Source organism: Leuresthes tenuis, unplaced genomic scaffold (assembly GCF_036924035.1).
Source record: "Leuresthes tenuis unplaced genomic scaffold, fLeuTen1.0.hap1 SCAF_11, whole genome shotgun sequence".
Taxonomy (NCBI): Eukaryota; Metazoa; Chordata; class Actinopteri; order Atheriniformes; family Atherinopsidae; genus Leuresthes; species Leuresthes tenuis.
This window is the reverse complement of record NW_027325365.1, coordinates 14,758,632-14,773,579: the sequence shown is the minus strand read 5'-3', so window position 1 is coordinate 14,773,579 and position 14,948 is coordinate 14,758,632. Positions and strand designations below refer to the sequence as shown.

Genomic DNA, 14,948 nt, shown 5'->3' with positions numbered 1-14,948 from the left:
AAGGCTGAAGTTGAGGGACCAGATGTCACCATTGATGTCCCAGAAACTGTCTCAAAGAAAACTAAATTCAAAATGCCAAAATTTGGATTCAAAGGACCAAAGGTAAAGACCTCAGAAACGGATGTGAAATTGGAACATGGAGATATAAACATAAAAGGAAAGACTGGTAGCTCTGAAGGACTCGATATTGATGCTGGATTGACTGGTCCAAAAGTAAAAGGATCCAAATTCAAGATGCCAAAATTTGGTTTCAAAGGTCCCAAGGTTGACATGCCTGACATTGACATTAATCTTCCAAAAGCTGGGGCTGAAATAAAAACACCAGAATTCAATATTGACAGATCAGAAGATGGCATTGAGAGTCCAAGTGGAAAGCTCAAGGGACCCAAATTAAAGATGCCAACTATCACAGGACCCAAATTATCTATGCCAGATGTGGATTTCAATCTGAAAGGTCCAAAACTCGAAGGAGATGTGTCAGTTCCAAAGACTGAAGGAAAAATATCACCTGCAAAAGTCGACATCAAAGGTCCAAAGATGGACATTGAAGGGCCCAAGGGTGGATTAGAAATGCCCAAATTCAAAATGCCATCATTTGGACTAAAGGGTCCAAATGTTGAAGGGTCAGAAGTTGATGTCAGCCTCCCAAAAGCTGAAATTGATATAAGAGGACCAGAAATGGACATCGAGAGTCCAAGTGGTAAAATCAAAGGACCCAGATTTACCATGCCAAATATTTCAGGACCCAAACTGTCCATGCCTGATGTGGATTTCAATTTGAAAGGTCCAAAATTCAAAGGTGATGTAGATGTGTCAGCTCCAAATATAGGAGGAGATGTGACATCACCTGAGATTGACATCACGACTCCAGAAATGGATATTGAAGGCCCAGATGTTAATATTGAGGGCCATAAAGGAGGATTCAAAATGCCAAAGTTCAAAATGCCATCATTTGGGGTTAAAAGTCCACATATTGAAGGCCCAGAAGTTGATTTAAATCTTCCAACAGCTGACATAAATATCACAACATCTGATGTGGACATCAAAGGACCAGATGTTGACATTGATAGTCCAAGTGGAAAGATCAAAGGACCGAAATTCAAGATGCCAACCATAACAGGACCTAAGATTTCAATGCCAAATGTGGATTTCAATCTAAAAGGTCCCAAACTTGAAGGTGATGTGGATCTTTCAACTCCAAAAATAGAGGGAGACCTAAAAACACCTGACATAGACATCAAAGGTCCTGAAGTTGACACTGATGGACCAAAGGGTGGATTTGAAATGCCAAAAATAAAAATGCCATCTTGGAATGTTAAAGGTCCAAAACTGGAGGCTCCAGATATAGATATCAAACTAAAAGGCCCGAAAGTTGAGGGTGATATGGATGTTAATGTTCCAAAGCTTGAAGGAAATGTTGAAATTCCTGATGTGGACATTGAAGGACCCGACATAGACATTGAGGGCCATAGAGGAGGGTTGAAAATGCCTAAATTTAAAATGCCATCATTTGGCTTGAAAGGTCCAAAAGTCGAAGGCCCAGAATTTGATGTCAACCTGCCCAAAGCAAATGTTGATGTGAAAGCACCTGATGTTGACATTAGAGGACCAGATTTTGATATTGAGGGACCGAATGCAAAACTCAAAGGACCCAAATTCAACATGCCTAGTATATCAGGACCAAAACTGTCCATGCCAGATGTGGATTTCAACTTGAAAGGTCCCAAACTCAAAGGTGACATGGATCTTTCAGCTCCAAAGATAGAGGGAAACCTAGAAACTCCTGACATTGACATCAAAGGTCCCAAAGTTGACATTGAAGGGCCAAAGGGTGGATTTGAAATGCCTAAAATGAAGATGCCATCACTGAACATTAAAGGTCCAAAAGTGGATGGTCCAGATGTGGACATCAATCTAAGAGGCCCTAAAGTGAAGGGGGATGTGGATGTTAAAGTTCCAAAGCTGAAAGGAAATGTAGAGGTTCCTGAGGTGGACATTGAAGGACCTGATATTGATATTGAGGGCCAGAAGGGAGGGTTGAAAATGCCAAAGTTCAAAATGCCATCATTTGGCTTGAAAGGTCCAAAAGTCGAAGGCCCAGAATTTGATATCAACCTGCCCAAAGCAAATGTTGATGTGAAAGCACCTGATGTTGACATTAAAGGACCAGATGTTGACATTGAGGGACCAAACGCAAAAATCAAAGGACCCAAATTCCACATGCCAACAATATCAGGACCAAAACTGTCCATGCCAGATGTGGATTTCAACTTGAAAGGTCCCAAACTCAAAGGTGACATGGATATTTCAGCTCCAAAAATAGAGGGAGACCTAAAAACACCTGACATTGACATCAAAGGTCCCACAGTTGACATTGAAGGATCAAAGGGTGGATTTGAAATGCCTAAATTTAAGATGCCATCACTGAACATCAAAGGTCCAAAGATGGAGTCTCCTGATGTGGACATCAATCTAAAAGGTCCTAAATTTGAGGGTGATGTGGATGTTAAAGTACCGAAGATTGAAGGAAATGTTGAAGTTCCTGAGGTGGATATAGAAGGACCAGATATTGATATTGAGGGCCACAAAGGAGGGTTTAAAATGCCAAAATTCAAAATGCCTTCATTTGGCATGAAAGGTCCAAAAGTCGAAGGTCCTGAATTTGATGTTAACCTTCCCAAAGCAAACATTGATGTGAAAACACCTGATGTTGACATTAAGGGGCCAGATGTTGATATTGAGGGACCAAACGCAAAACTCAAAGGACACAAATTCAACATGCCAACTATATCAGGACCAAAACTGTCCATGCCAGATGTGGATTTCAACTTGAAAGGTCCCAAACTCAAAGGTGACATGGATATTTCAGCTCCAAAAATAGAGGGAGACCTAAAAACACCTGACATTGACATCAAAGGTCCCACAGTTGACATTGAAGGATCAAAGGGTGGATTTGAAATGCCTAAATTTAAGATGCCATCACTGAACATCAAAGGTCCAAAGATGGAGTCTCCTGATGTGGACATCAATCTAAAAGGCTCTAAAATAGAGGGTGATGTGGATGTTAAAGTACCGAAGATTGAAGGAAATGTTGATCTTCCTGAGGTGGACATAGAAGGACCAGATATTGATATTGAGGGCCACAAAGGTGGGTTTAAAATGCCAAAATTCAAAATGCCTTCATTTGGCATGAAAGGTCCAAAAGTTGAAGGTCCTGAATTTGATGTCAACCTTCCAAAAGCAAACATTGATGTGAAAACACCTGATGTCGACATTAAGGGGCCAGATGTTGATATTGAGGGACCAAATGCAAAACTCAAAGGACCCAAATTCAACATGCCAACAATATCAGGACCAAAACTGTCCATGCCAGATGTGGATTTCAACTTGAAAGGTCCCAAACTCAAAGGTGACATGGCTCTTTCAGCTCCAAAAATAGAGGGAGACCTAAAAACACCTGAAATTGACATCAAAGGTCCCACAGTTGACATTGAAGGGTCAAAGGGTGGATTTGAAATGCCTAAATTTAAGATGCCATCACTGAACATCAAAGGTCCAAAGATGGAGTCTCCTGATGTGGACATCAATCTAAAAGGTCCTAAAGGTGAGAGTGATGTGGATGTTAAAGTTCCGAAGATTGAAGGAAATGTAGAAGTCCCTGAGGTGGACATTGAAGGACCTGATATTGATCTTGAGGGCCACAAAGGAGGGTTTAAAATGCCAAAATTCAAAATGCCATCATTTGGCTTGAAAGGTCCAAAAGTTGAAGGTCCTGAATTTGATGTTAACTTTCCCAAAGCAAATGTTGATGTGAAAACACCAGATGTTGACATTAAGGGCCTAGATGTTGATATTGAGGGACCGAATGCAAAACTCAAAGGACCCAAATTCAACATGCCAACTCTATCAGGACCAAAACTGTCCATGCCGGATGTGGATTTCAACTTGAAAGGTCCCAAACTCAAAGGTGACATGGATATTTCAGCTCCAAAGATAGAGGGAGACCTAAAAACACCTGACATTGACATCAAAGGTCCCACAGTTGACATTGAAGGGTCAAAGGGTGGATTTGAGATGCCTAAATTCAAGATGCCATCACTGAACATCAAAGGTCCAAAGATGGAGGCTCCTGATGTGGACTTCAATCTAAAAGGCCCTAAAATTGAGGGTGACGTGGATGTTAAAGTTCCAAAGATTGAAGGAAATGTTGAAATTCCTGACATGGACATTGAAGGACCTGATATTGATCTTGAAGGCCACAAAGGAGGGTTTAAAATGCCAAAATTCAAAATGCCATCATTTGGCTTGAAAGGTCCAAAAGTTGAAGGTCCTGAATTTGATGTCAACCTTCCCAAAGCAAATGTTGATGTGAAAGCACCTGATGTTGACATTAAAGGACCAGATATTGATATTGAGGGACCAAACGCAAAACTCAAAGGACCCAAATTCAACATGCCAACTCTATCAGGACCAAAACTGTCCATGCCAGATGTGGATTTCAACTTGAAAGGTCCCAAACTCAAAGGTGACATGGATCTTTCAGCTCCAAAGATAGAGGGAGACCTAAAAACACCTGACATCGACATCAAAGGTCCCACAGTTGACATTGAAGGGCCAAAGGGTGGATTTGAAATGCCTAAATTTAAGATGCCATCACTGAACATCAAAGGTCCGAAGTTGGAGTCTCCTGATGTGGACATCAATCTAAAAGGCCCTAAAATTGAGGGTGATGTGGATGTTAAAGTTCCGAAGATTGAAGGAAATGTTGAAGTTCCTGAGGTGGACATTGAAGGACCTGATATTGATATTGAGGGCCACAAAGGAGGGTTTAAAATGCCAAAATTCAAAATGCCATCATTTGGCTTGAAAGGTCCAAAAGTCGAAGGTCCTGAATTTGATGTCAACCTTCCCAAAGCAAATGTCGATGTAAAAGCACCTGATGTTGACATTAGAGGACCAGATGTTGATATTGAGGCACCAAACGCAAAACTCAAAGGACCCAAATTCAACATGCCATCTTTATCAGGACCAAAACTGTCCATGCCAGATGTGGATTTCAACTTGAAAGGTCCCAAAATCAAAGGTGATGTGGATCTATCAGCTCCAAAGATAGAGGGAGACCTAAAAACACCTGACATTAACATCAAAGGTCCCAAAGTTGACATTGAAGGGCCAAAGGGTGGATTTGAAATGCCTAAAATAAAGATACCATCACTGAACATTAAAGGTCCGAAATTGGAGGCTCCTGATGTGGACATCAATCTAAAAAGTCCTAAACTTGAGGGTGATGTGGATGTTAATGTTCCAAAGCTTGAAGGAAATGTAGAATTTCCTGACATGGACATTGAAGGACCAGATATTGATCTTGACGGCCACAAAGGAGGGTTTAAAATGCCAAAGTTCAAAATGCCATCATTTGGCTTGAAAGGTCCAAAAGTTGAAGGTCCTGAGTTTGATATCGACCTTCCAAAAGCAAATATTGACATGAAAGCACCTGATGTTGACATTAGTGGACCAGATGTTGACATTGAGGGACCGAATGCAAAACTCAAAGGACCCAAATTCAATATGCCAACTTTATCAGGACCAAAACTGTCCATGCCAGATGTGGATTTCAACTTGAAAGGTCCCAAACTCAAAGGTGACATGGATCTCTCAGTTCCAAAGATAGAGGGGGACATAAAAACCCCTGATATTGACATCAAAGGTCCTAAAGTTGACATTGAAGGGCCAAAGGGTGGATTTGAGATGCCTAAATTCAAGATGCCATCACTGAACATCAAAGGTCCAAAAGTGGAAGCTCCAGATGTGGACATCAATCTGAAAGGCCCCAAAGTGGAGGCTGATCTGGATGTTAAAGTTCCAAAGATGAAAGGAAATGTAGAAGTTCCTGAGGTGGACATTGAAGGACCTGATATTGATCTTGAGGGCCACAAAGGTGGGTTTAAAATGCCAAAATTCAAAATGCCATCATTTGGCTTGAAAGGTCCAAAAGTTGAAAGTCCTGAATTTGATATCAACCTTCCCAAAGCAAATATTGATGTGAAAACACCTGATGTTGACATGAGAGGACCAGATGTTGATATTGAGGGACCGAATGCAAAACTCAAAGGACCCAAATTCAACATGCCATCTTTATCAGGACCAAAACTGTCCATGCCAGATGTGGATTTCAACTTGAAAGGTCCCAAAATCAAAGGTGATGTTGATCTTTCAGCTCCAAAAATAGAGGGAGACATAAAAACACCTAACATCAACATCAGTGGTCCCACAGTTGATATTGAAGGGCCAAAGGGTGGATTTGAAATGCCTAAAATCAAGATGCCTTCATTGAACATTAAAGGTCATAAAGGGGAGGCACCAGATGTGGACATCAATCTAAAAAGTCCTAAATTTGAGGGTGATGTGGATATTAAAATTCCAAAGATTGAAGGAAATGTTGAAATTCCCGACATGGACATTGAAGGACCTGATATTGATCTTGAGGGCCACAAAGGAGGGTTTAAAATGCCAAAATTCAAAATGCCATCATTTGGCTTGAAAGGGCCAAAAGTCGAAGGTCCTGAATTTGATGTCAACCTTCCCAAAGCAAATGTTGATGTGAAAGCAACTGATGTTGACATTAAAGGACCAGATGTTGACATTGAGGGACCAAACGCAAAACTCAAAGGACCCAAATTCAACATGCCAAGTATATCAGGACCAAAACTGTCCATGCCAGATGTGGATTTCAACTTAAAAGGTCCCAAAATCAAAGGTGACATGGATCTTTCAGCTCCAAAGATCAAGGGAGACCTAAAAACACCTGACATTGACATCAAAGGTCCCAAAGTTGACATCGAAGGGCCAAAGGGTGGATTTGAAATGCCAAAAATGAAGATGCCTTCACTGAACATTAAAGGTCCAAAAGTGGATGCTCCAGATGTGGACATAAATCTAAGAGGTCCTACATTTGAGGGTGATGTGGATGTTAAAGTTCCAAAGATTCAGGGAAATGTTGAAGTTCCTGAGGTGGACATTGAAGGACCTGATATTGATCTTGAGGGCCACAAAGGTGGGTTTAAAATGCCCAAATTCAAAATGCCATCATTTGGCTTGAAAGGTCCAAAAGTCGAAGGTCCTGAATTTGATATCAACCTTCCCAAAGCAAATATTGATGTGAAAACACCTGATGTTGACATTAAAGGACCAGATGTTGACATTGAGGGAACGAATGCAAAACTCAAAGGACCCAAATTCAACATGCCTAGTATATCAGGACCAAAACTGTCCATGCCAGATATGGATTTCAACTTGAAAGGTCCCAAACTCAAAGGTGACATGGATCTTTCAGCTCCAAAGATAGAGGGAAACCTAGAAACTCCTGACATTGACATCAAAGGTCCCAAAGTTGACATTGAAGGGCCAAAGGGTGGATTTGAAATGCCTAAATTGAAGATGCCATCACTGAACATTAAAGGTCCAAAAGTGGATGGTCCAGATGTGGACATCAATCTAAAAGGCCCTAAAGTGAAGGGGGAGGTGGATGTTAAAGTTCCGAAGATTGAAGGAAATGTAGAAGTCCCTGAGGTGGACATTGAAGGACCTGATATTGATCTTGAGGGCCACAAAGGAGGGTTTAAAATGCCAAAATTCAAAATGCCATCATTTGGCTTGAAAGGTCCAAAAGTTGAAGGCCCAGAATTTGATATCAACCTTCCCAAAGCAAATGTTGATGTGAAAGCACCTGATGTCGACATTAAAGGACCAGATGTTGATATTGAGGGACCAAACGCAAAACTCAAAGGACCCAAATTCAACATGCCATCTATATCAGGACCAAAACTGTCCATGCCAGATGTGGATTTCAACTTGAAAGGTCCCAAAATCAAAGGTGATGTTGCTCTATCAGCGCCAAAGATAGAGGGAGACCTAAAAACACCTGAAATTGACATCAAAGGTCCTAAAGTTGACATTGAAGGACCAAAAGGTGGAATTGATATGCCTAAATTCAAGATGCCATCATTAAACATTAAAGGTCCAAAATTGGAGGCACCAGATGTGGATGTCACAATTCCAAAACTTGAAGGAAGTGTAGAGGCACCTGAGATGGACATTGAAGGACCAGATATGACTGTTGAGGGCTACAAAGGAGGATTCAAAATGCCTAAGTTCAAAATGCCATCATTTGGGTTGAAAGGTCCACATATTGAAGGCCCAGATGTTGATTTAAGTCTTCCAACAGCTGACATAAATTCCAAAACAACTGATGTGAGCATCAAAGGACCAGATGTTGACATTGACAGTCCCAGTGGAAAGATTAAAGGACCCAAATTCAACATGCCAACTATATCAGGACCTAAGATTTCAATGCCAAATATTGATTTCAATCTAAAAGGTGCAAAAGTTGAAGGTGATGTGGATCTCTCAGCTCCAAAGATAGAGGGAGACCTAAAAACACCAGACTTTAACATCAAAGGTCCTGAAGTTGACATTGAAGGACCAAGGGGAGGTTTTGAAATGCCAAAAATCAAAATGCCAACATTTGGCCTAAAAGGTCAGAAAGTGGAGAGTTCAGATGTTGACGTAACTCTTCCCAATCTCGCCGCTGATGTCAAATCACCAAACATTGATGTTAAAGGGCCAGAAATTGACATAAGAGGAACTAATGAAAAATTCAAAGGATCCAAGATTAAACTTCCATCAGTGTCAGTTCCCAAATCCCCAGATTTAGACATCAGTTTGAAAGGGCCAAAAGTGAAAGGAGATGTGTCGACTGCAAAACTTAAAGGGGACATAAAAGGCCCACAGTTGGACATTGAAGGACCAGCTATGGAGTTCGACAGCCAAGGTCGTAAAATTAAAGGGCCCAAATTCAATATGCCAAACATTTCAGGGCCAAAGATCTCTCTGCCAGATGTGGATTTCCATGGAAAAGGTCCTAAAGTGAAAGGCGATGTTGATGTTTCAGCTCCAAAGATAAGAGGAGACATAAAGACACCTGACATTGATATGAAGAGTCCAGAGATTGGTGTTGATCTAAATGATGCTCATGCAAGTATTTATAATGATCCTGAAAAAACTGGTATTACATTTCCCAAGTTCAAAGGTCCAAAGTTTGCAATGAAATCTCCAGAAATGGACAGGCCTGAATCCACAGTTAAGACACCTGTAGTTAGTATAGGAGCAAAAGGTTCCAAAACAGAAGTTAGTTTTCCAGATACTGAAGCAAGTCTTGATGCCCCTGACATAGACTTTAATGTAAAGGGGAAAAAGGGAAAGTTCAGATTTCCTAAAGTGAAAGGAAAGGCCAGGAAGCCAGAAACTGACATTGAAGCACCAGCAATGCACTTGGGTGAGGACACATCCAATATTCATGTCAAAGGAACAAAGTCAAAAAAGCCTCTTTTTGGCAAGCTTCATTTTCCTGATGTGGAGTTAGATATCAAATCCCCAAAACTCAAAGGAGATGGATCTTTATCTGATGAATTGAAATCATCTGAAATAGATTTGCCATCTACAAGCTTGAACACTGCCATAGATGGTTCTGGTACCGGTGGTGCAAATGTTCATTTGGAAGGGCCAGATGTGAAAGTAAACACCTCAGGTGTAAAAATACCAAGTGTTTCAGGAAATGTAACTGGTGGCCTTCAATATCCAGAGGGTACAATAACTTTCCCCAAAATCAAGGTACCAAAATTTGGCATTTTATTGCCTGAGTTGAAAGGCCAGGGGCAAGGTGGGGGAAAAGTTGAATCAAAACTTACAGCCAGTGGAGAGATAAATGTACAGCCTCCCTCTGTCAGTTCACAAAATATTGAGATTCCAAGCCCAGAACTGAGGCATAGTGAAGGTAAAGTAAAGGTAAAGATGCCAAAATTCTTTGGCAAATCAAAAGCAAAAGGCAGTAGTACAGGGGACCTTTGTGGACCGGATGTAGAATTGAGTGCAAGTGGGAAAGGGAATAAGGGCTCTAAAGAACTAAGTGTACCTTCTGGTGAACTATTAGGAGGGAAGTTAGAACTGGAAGGTAATTCTGGACTCAGTGCGTCAGCTAAAGGCAAGTCAGCCTCACTGGATTTATTTAAAAAATCAAGACACCGGTCCTCCTCTCTGAGTGATGAGGGGTCGCTTGCAGTTAGTTCTCCCTCTGCTCACTTAGAAGCTGAGGGTGGTGACATTTCATTAGATCTTGGACCAAGCAAGGTCAAAGGAAAGAAAGGCAAGTTGAAGTTTGGCACGTTTGGAGGATTTGGTTCAAAGTCAAAGGGCTCATATGAGGTGACACTTGGAGATGACAGTGAAGCAGGGACGGAGGGGAGTGCAGGTGTTTCTGCACCTCCTAAAAAGTCAAGATTGTCTTCTTCCTCAAGTAGTGACAGTGGTTCAAGAGGTGGTTTCAGGTTCCCAAGAATTGAGCTATCAGTTTCTCCAAAAAAGTGATTGTGAGACAAATCAAACTCTCATGGACACTCCAATACATTCTCCAAATACAGAAAACTCTTCAAAGTTTGGTTCTTTAAAATTTGTGGGGGGACATGCACAGTCATCTCAGTTTGTTAATCACAATCTTTTTTAAATAATTAGACAGTTGTGCATGAGATTGTTTAAAACTACTTCAAAGTGTAAATAAGATTAATTTGTATTGTAATAATAAATATTGCTTTTGTACATAGTACAGATTTATTGAACATATGCCATCTTACAAAATGATCAGCGATAGTTTGTCACTGTCAGCTTTCATTCTGTTAAATGAATGTTTTTAATGAATGGGTGTGGTTTATTTGTATCCAGGGGTCTATGCACAGAACAGATACTTACAATAGTTACTTTGAAGGAAAATGTTCTTATACTTCAAAATACACATTTAAGCAGTTCATTTTTTTTTACATATTAAATGGTGTTATTTTCAAGCTTTGTTAATATATAATCATTGCAGAAGCATATTTTCACAACATAGAGCAGACCCTTTATAACACATTCTAAAGAGTGACAATGTTGTACATAGCATAATTGCAAAGACAATCATTTGGTTATTTTCTGAAGTGCTGTGAGTACTTTTCTATTCATTTAAAAGAAAAAAAGTATTTGCTTGAATTCAGTGCCATTTACCACAATACAAACTAGCTTTGTTTATCTTAAGCAGGTTTTCTAAATCCTGTCATTTCCACAGTTTACTGATTCACTGTATTTTATTGAATTTTTTTCATTCTCTTTGTATACATAAAACTGTTGCTTACATAAAAAAAAAATTACACAAATAAACAGTCACTTTTTGATGTCATTTGTTTGCAGAAGTTCTGTGATTATAGAAAGTTGCATAGCATTGATCAGATGTGGTGGAGAAATGGATTCTTTGGGTCAATTATTTTGTGTGCATTCTGCTAAATAAACTCAATAAACAGATTTATAGAATTTATACTCTGGAGTCTACTTTTCTGCACGTGATCCATTGAAATTAGTATACGTGTTTTTGAAACCACTTTGAGATCACTTTTTCACTGTCAACAAAGGGACAAGGGTCATGAGGGATACATTAACCCCAGCTAGTAATACAGAAAACATACAAAGACAGAGGTTATTCATGGGACAGTATCACTGCAGTTATAAAACATTGAAAAGATTTACCATTAACTGCAACATAGCAATTCATGCTTTACTGTATTAGTATGATAAACTAGATATAAGAAATATTGAAGACCAATAATAACAAAATATTAAATGTATGATTTCTAAGTGTACACTGTTGCTATTCAGTCATTAAACTAGCATAAAATGAAGACTAGAAAAAGATAAAGGAAAATGATAGATGATGATGGGATAAAAGCTGTTTTCTGCATTTGGTTTTGAGATTGTCTGTCCTAATGAAAAACTGAGTAAGTCTTGAACAAAAGTCTTTGAAAAAAAGTCATATCTTATTAAAACAAAACATTTATTTACTACACTATTTATGCACGGCAGGGAGAACCATACTACAAAACCAATCACAAAGGCATTTTTGTGTCATGTGACTTGAAATCTTTACATAAATACCCAGCTCTATTAACAGTTTGGCATGATATGTTTTCACTAAAATGACCTTTGTGAAAAATGTACCTAACTTGCAGATTAAAAGATTATGGCTTGTTATGCAGCCAAATAATTTGCACCTTACTTACTTATTTATTTATTTTTTTACCAAATTGCGTCCCTAAATGCTCAGCGTGCCTTAAAGTGCCAAAGCGTGCCAAAGCGGTGCTAGAGGTATAAGCATCAAAGTGTTGTGTTGCTGCTCCTACTGCTTGGACAGCAGTGCCATGGGTAAAGCAGACAGCAGAGATGAGAACAACAGGCATTGAGCAGCAGAACAACCAAGAGGTCTCCCCCAAAGGACAGAGCAGGGACAGGGTAAGGTTGAATGACACGACAGGGCTTGTTTGGCTTTCTTGTTTTTTGGAAATATCACTCGAGGTGGCTTCCAGCTAGGAAACAAGATGGCTTCCTGTTTTATCAGCAAAAAGAACCACAACACTGATATCTCTGGGTTTGATAACAACAACAACAACAACAATAATAATAATGATAATAATAATTAATCTGTGAAATTTGTATATATTCAGTACCATTGTCTGGTTGATCAACCTCAATACATAACTTACTGCATGTTGCATTCCAGTTTGGGCAAAATCAGCTAACATTGTTCCTTTTATTAATTGTATTACTACAATTACATCTCATTTTAGTAAATTTTATCCAGTTTGTGCTCTCCGGTTTCACCAAAGTGAACCTAAATGTCTGCTTTCACCTTCCTCAGAGCTCTCTACATTGGCAGATGTAGTTGAAAGTAATGTAACAGCTTTATTGTTCTGCTGGAGCAAAAATCGCCAATTGTTTGTCTCATAGTAAAACTTTGTGTAGGCTTTAAATGTTCGATTATCATCTGTTGCTGCATCGATGCTGAATCGTTTATGTCTGCATTGAAATACATCTTAAAACTGAGAATTTCCCACACATCTAATACGTAATACTCAAACAGGTTGAGGAAGATCCAGATGTTGACAGATGTTGACAAAGATCAGAGCACCTTTGAATTGTCTAATTTCACTCAGATAAATAATGTTTTTCATTATCCTTATCAGCTCATACGCTTATGTGTGTGGAGTGAAAAATATGCTGATTATTCCTACATGATCCAGCTTGTTTGGAATAAATCATCTAAACTTCAAGAGCAGTCTGCTTCAAGTTTATTACAGTTATAACAAAAGACAGTGACATCGAACCGAAAATGAGGTGAAAACATGATTCTGTCATTTATCTGGACATACTTCTGATTACTTCAATTATAAACTAGAAACTCGTATGGTTATAATTTTAGTAGCTTTCAAAAACAAAGACATATACCTGTTAAATGAATGAGACAGTATGGTAAAATTAAGGAGAACAATAAATCAGAACATTTCAAGCACCTTTTAGACATTTTAGTTTATGGATCCTGAAAACTTCAAATCACTTATCAAATTTCTGACCTTGTTGGAACTGATAAATATGAAAGCCCAGACTCATTCTGTGTATACATTTAGGGATCCTTTGTAACAATTAATACAATTTTCACATGTTATGAGATATATATAAAAGATATGAGATATATATAAAATGAATTAGCCGTCATAGATGAAAAATGGTGTACTCTGATGAATGAGATTTATCAGCAGTATGAAATAAATCCATTGTCTATAACTGACGTAGAAGTTGAGGGAAAGGTTGCCATGGCCCTGTTTAGAGGTTAAAGGTTGAGCTTTCATTTCTGATAAAAATGTTATATCTGATCTAAAAAATTAAGCCAATAAAGCCCTTTCTTCAAGTGCTCCATCCTAAGCTGTGCATCGTTTATATATATATATATGCATATTTCCACAGATCTAACATTACCAGCACAGTTTACTGACCAAAACATGCGATAGGTGTCTCAAATTTTATTAAACTACTGACACACAAGCACACAAACAAAGCTTCCAAACACAACAATTTAGAAAATATAGCTATGGTGGTTTAGATTTGAACAAAAGTGCAGTCAGAAGACTGGAGGCATGGGTAAAGTTACCCAGCAGGATATTTTTAAGTGTGCATCAATCCATATAATCCTGCTATGCTAACAAACTGGTTTCTTTAGGTCTTTGTGGCTACATAATCTTTTGCAGGTGTAGTGAACAGGAAATGGATATTACAAATAGCATCAAACAAGACAAAATAAAAGTAGCCAACTTGTGATCTGAATTAAAGTGAAATTAGTATCAACTATCCTACAAACATAATCTCTGCATGTCTTTGGGCCTTTCATGTCCTCAAGGTTTCAATGGAATTCATATCACCCTGTCTGATGATGCCCTCATATTCATTTTGCTTTCTCCTGACCCTCAGTTTCTCGTGGTTCCTACCAAAAATATGGAAAATGTGATTATGTTGGGAGATTCCGCACAAGCCCACCAGGGTTATCATACTCCTTGCTACTACTGGTCACTTTCCTCCATATTTTCTTCTTCTTTTTCTGTGCATAAACATGTAAACCCTTACTGGTTGACACAGGAACACTGATATCTTGCTTGGGCCAAGCAATTTTGTGATTTCTCTTTGAGCACAAACACAGAACACACAGAATGCAAAGCTGTCTATAAAACAAGTCTCCAGGACTCTGAGTCTTTACCTACACATGTAGTTATATTAGAACCATCTTTTCTCAAAGTGAGTAAAAAATAAAAAAATAATCCATGCATTTATTTCTTCTAAGTTGGACTATTGTTTTTCCTTTTTTTTTTATCAGAATGTTCAAATTAATAATAAATAAATTAAATAAAAAAAGTAAATTCAGATATTTTCTGGAAAAATGAAAGTTCTTGATGACTGACCCTTTCTTCACCAAATATTCTGCATGTAGTGTCTCAAAAACACATGTTAAACATGCCACCCAGTGGCTGAAATGTAATGCATAACCA

General features: G+C 38.9%; 1 protein-coding gene across 4 annotated transcripts in view; it reads left to right on the top strand.

Moving 5' to 3' along the window:
* ahnak (AHNAK nucleoprotein) overlaps nucleotides 1-11,398 on the top strand; it is a 31,855-nt gene extending 20,457 nt beyond the window's left edge. The window contains exons 8-11 of one of the 4 annotated variants that reach the window (XM_072395629.1): nucleotides 235-5,179; nucleotides 5,327-5,870; nucleotides 6,054-6,831; nucleotides 7,012-11,398. In XM_072395629.1, the coding sequence (XP_072251730.1) occupies nucleotides 235-5,179; nucleotides 5,327-5,870; nucleotides 6,054-6,831; nucleotides 7,012-10,422 (9,678 nt within the window). In that variant the 3' untranslated portion in view covers nucleotides 10,423-11,398. Of the gene's footprint in view, nucleotides 1-234; nucleotides 5,871-6,053 lie in introns of all 4 variants that reach the window. The other 3 variants (XM_072395628.1, XM_072395627.1, XM_072395626.1) reach the window with 3 other exon arrangements.
* Nucleotides 11,399-14,948: the final 3,550 nt, after the last annotated feature.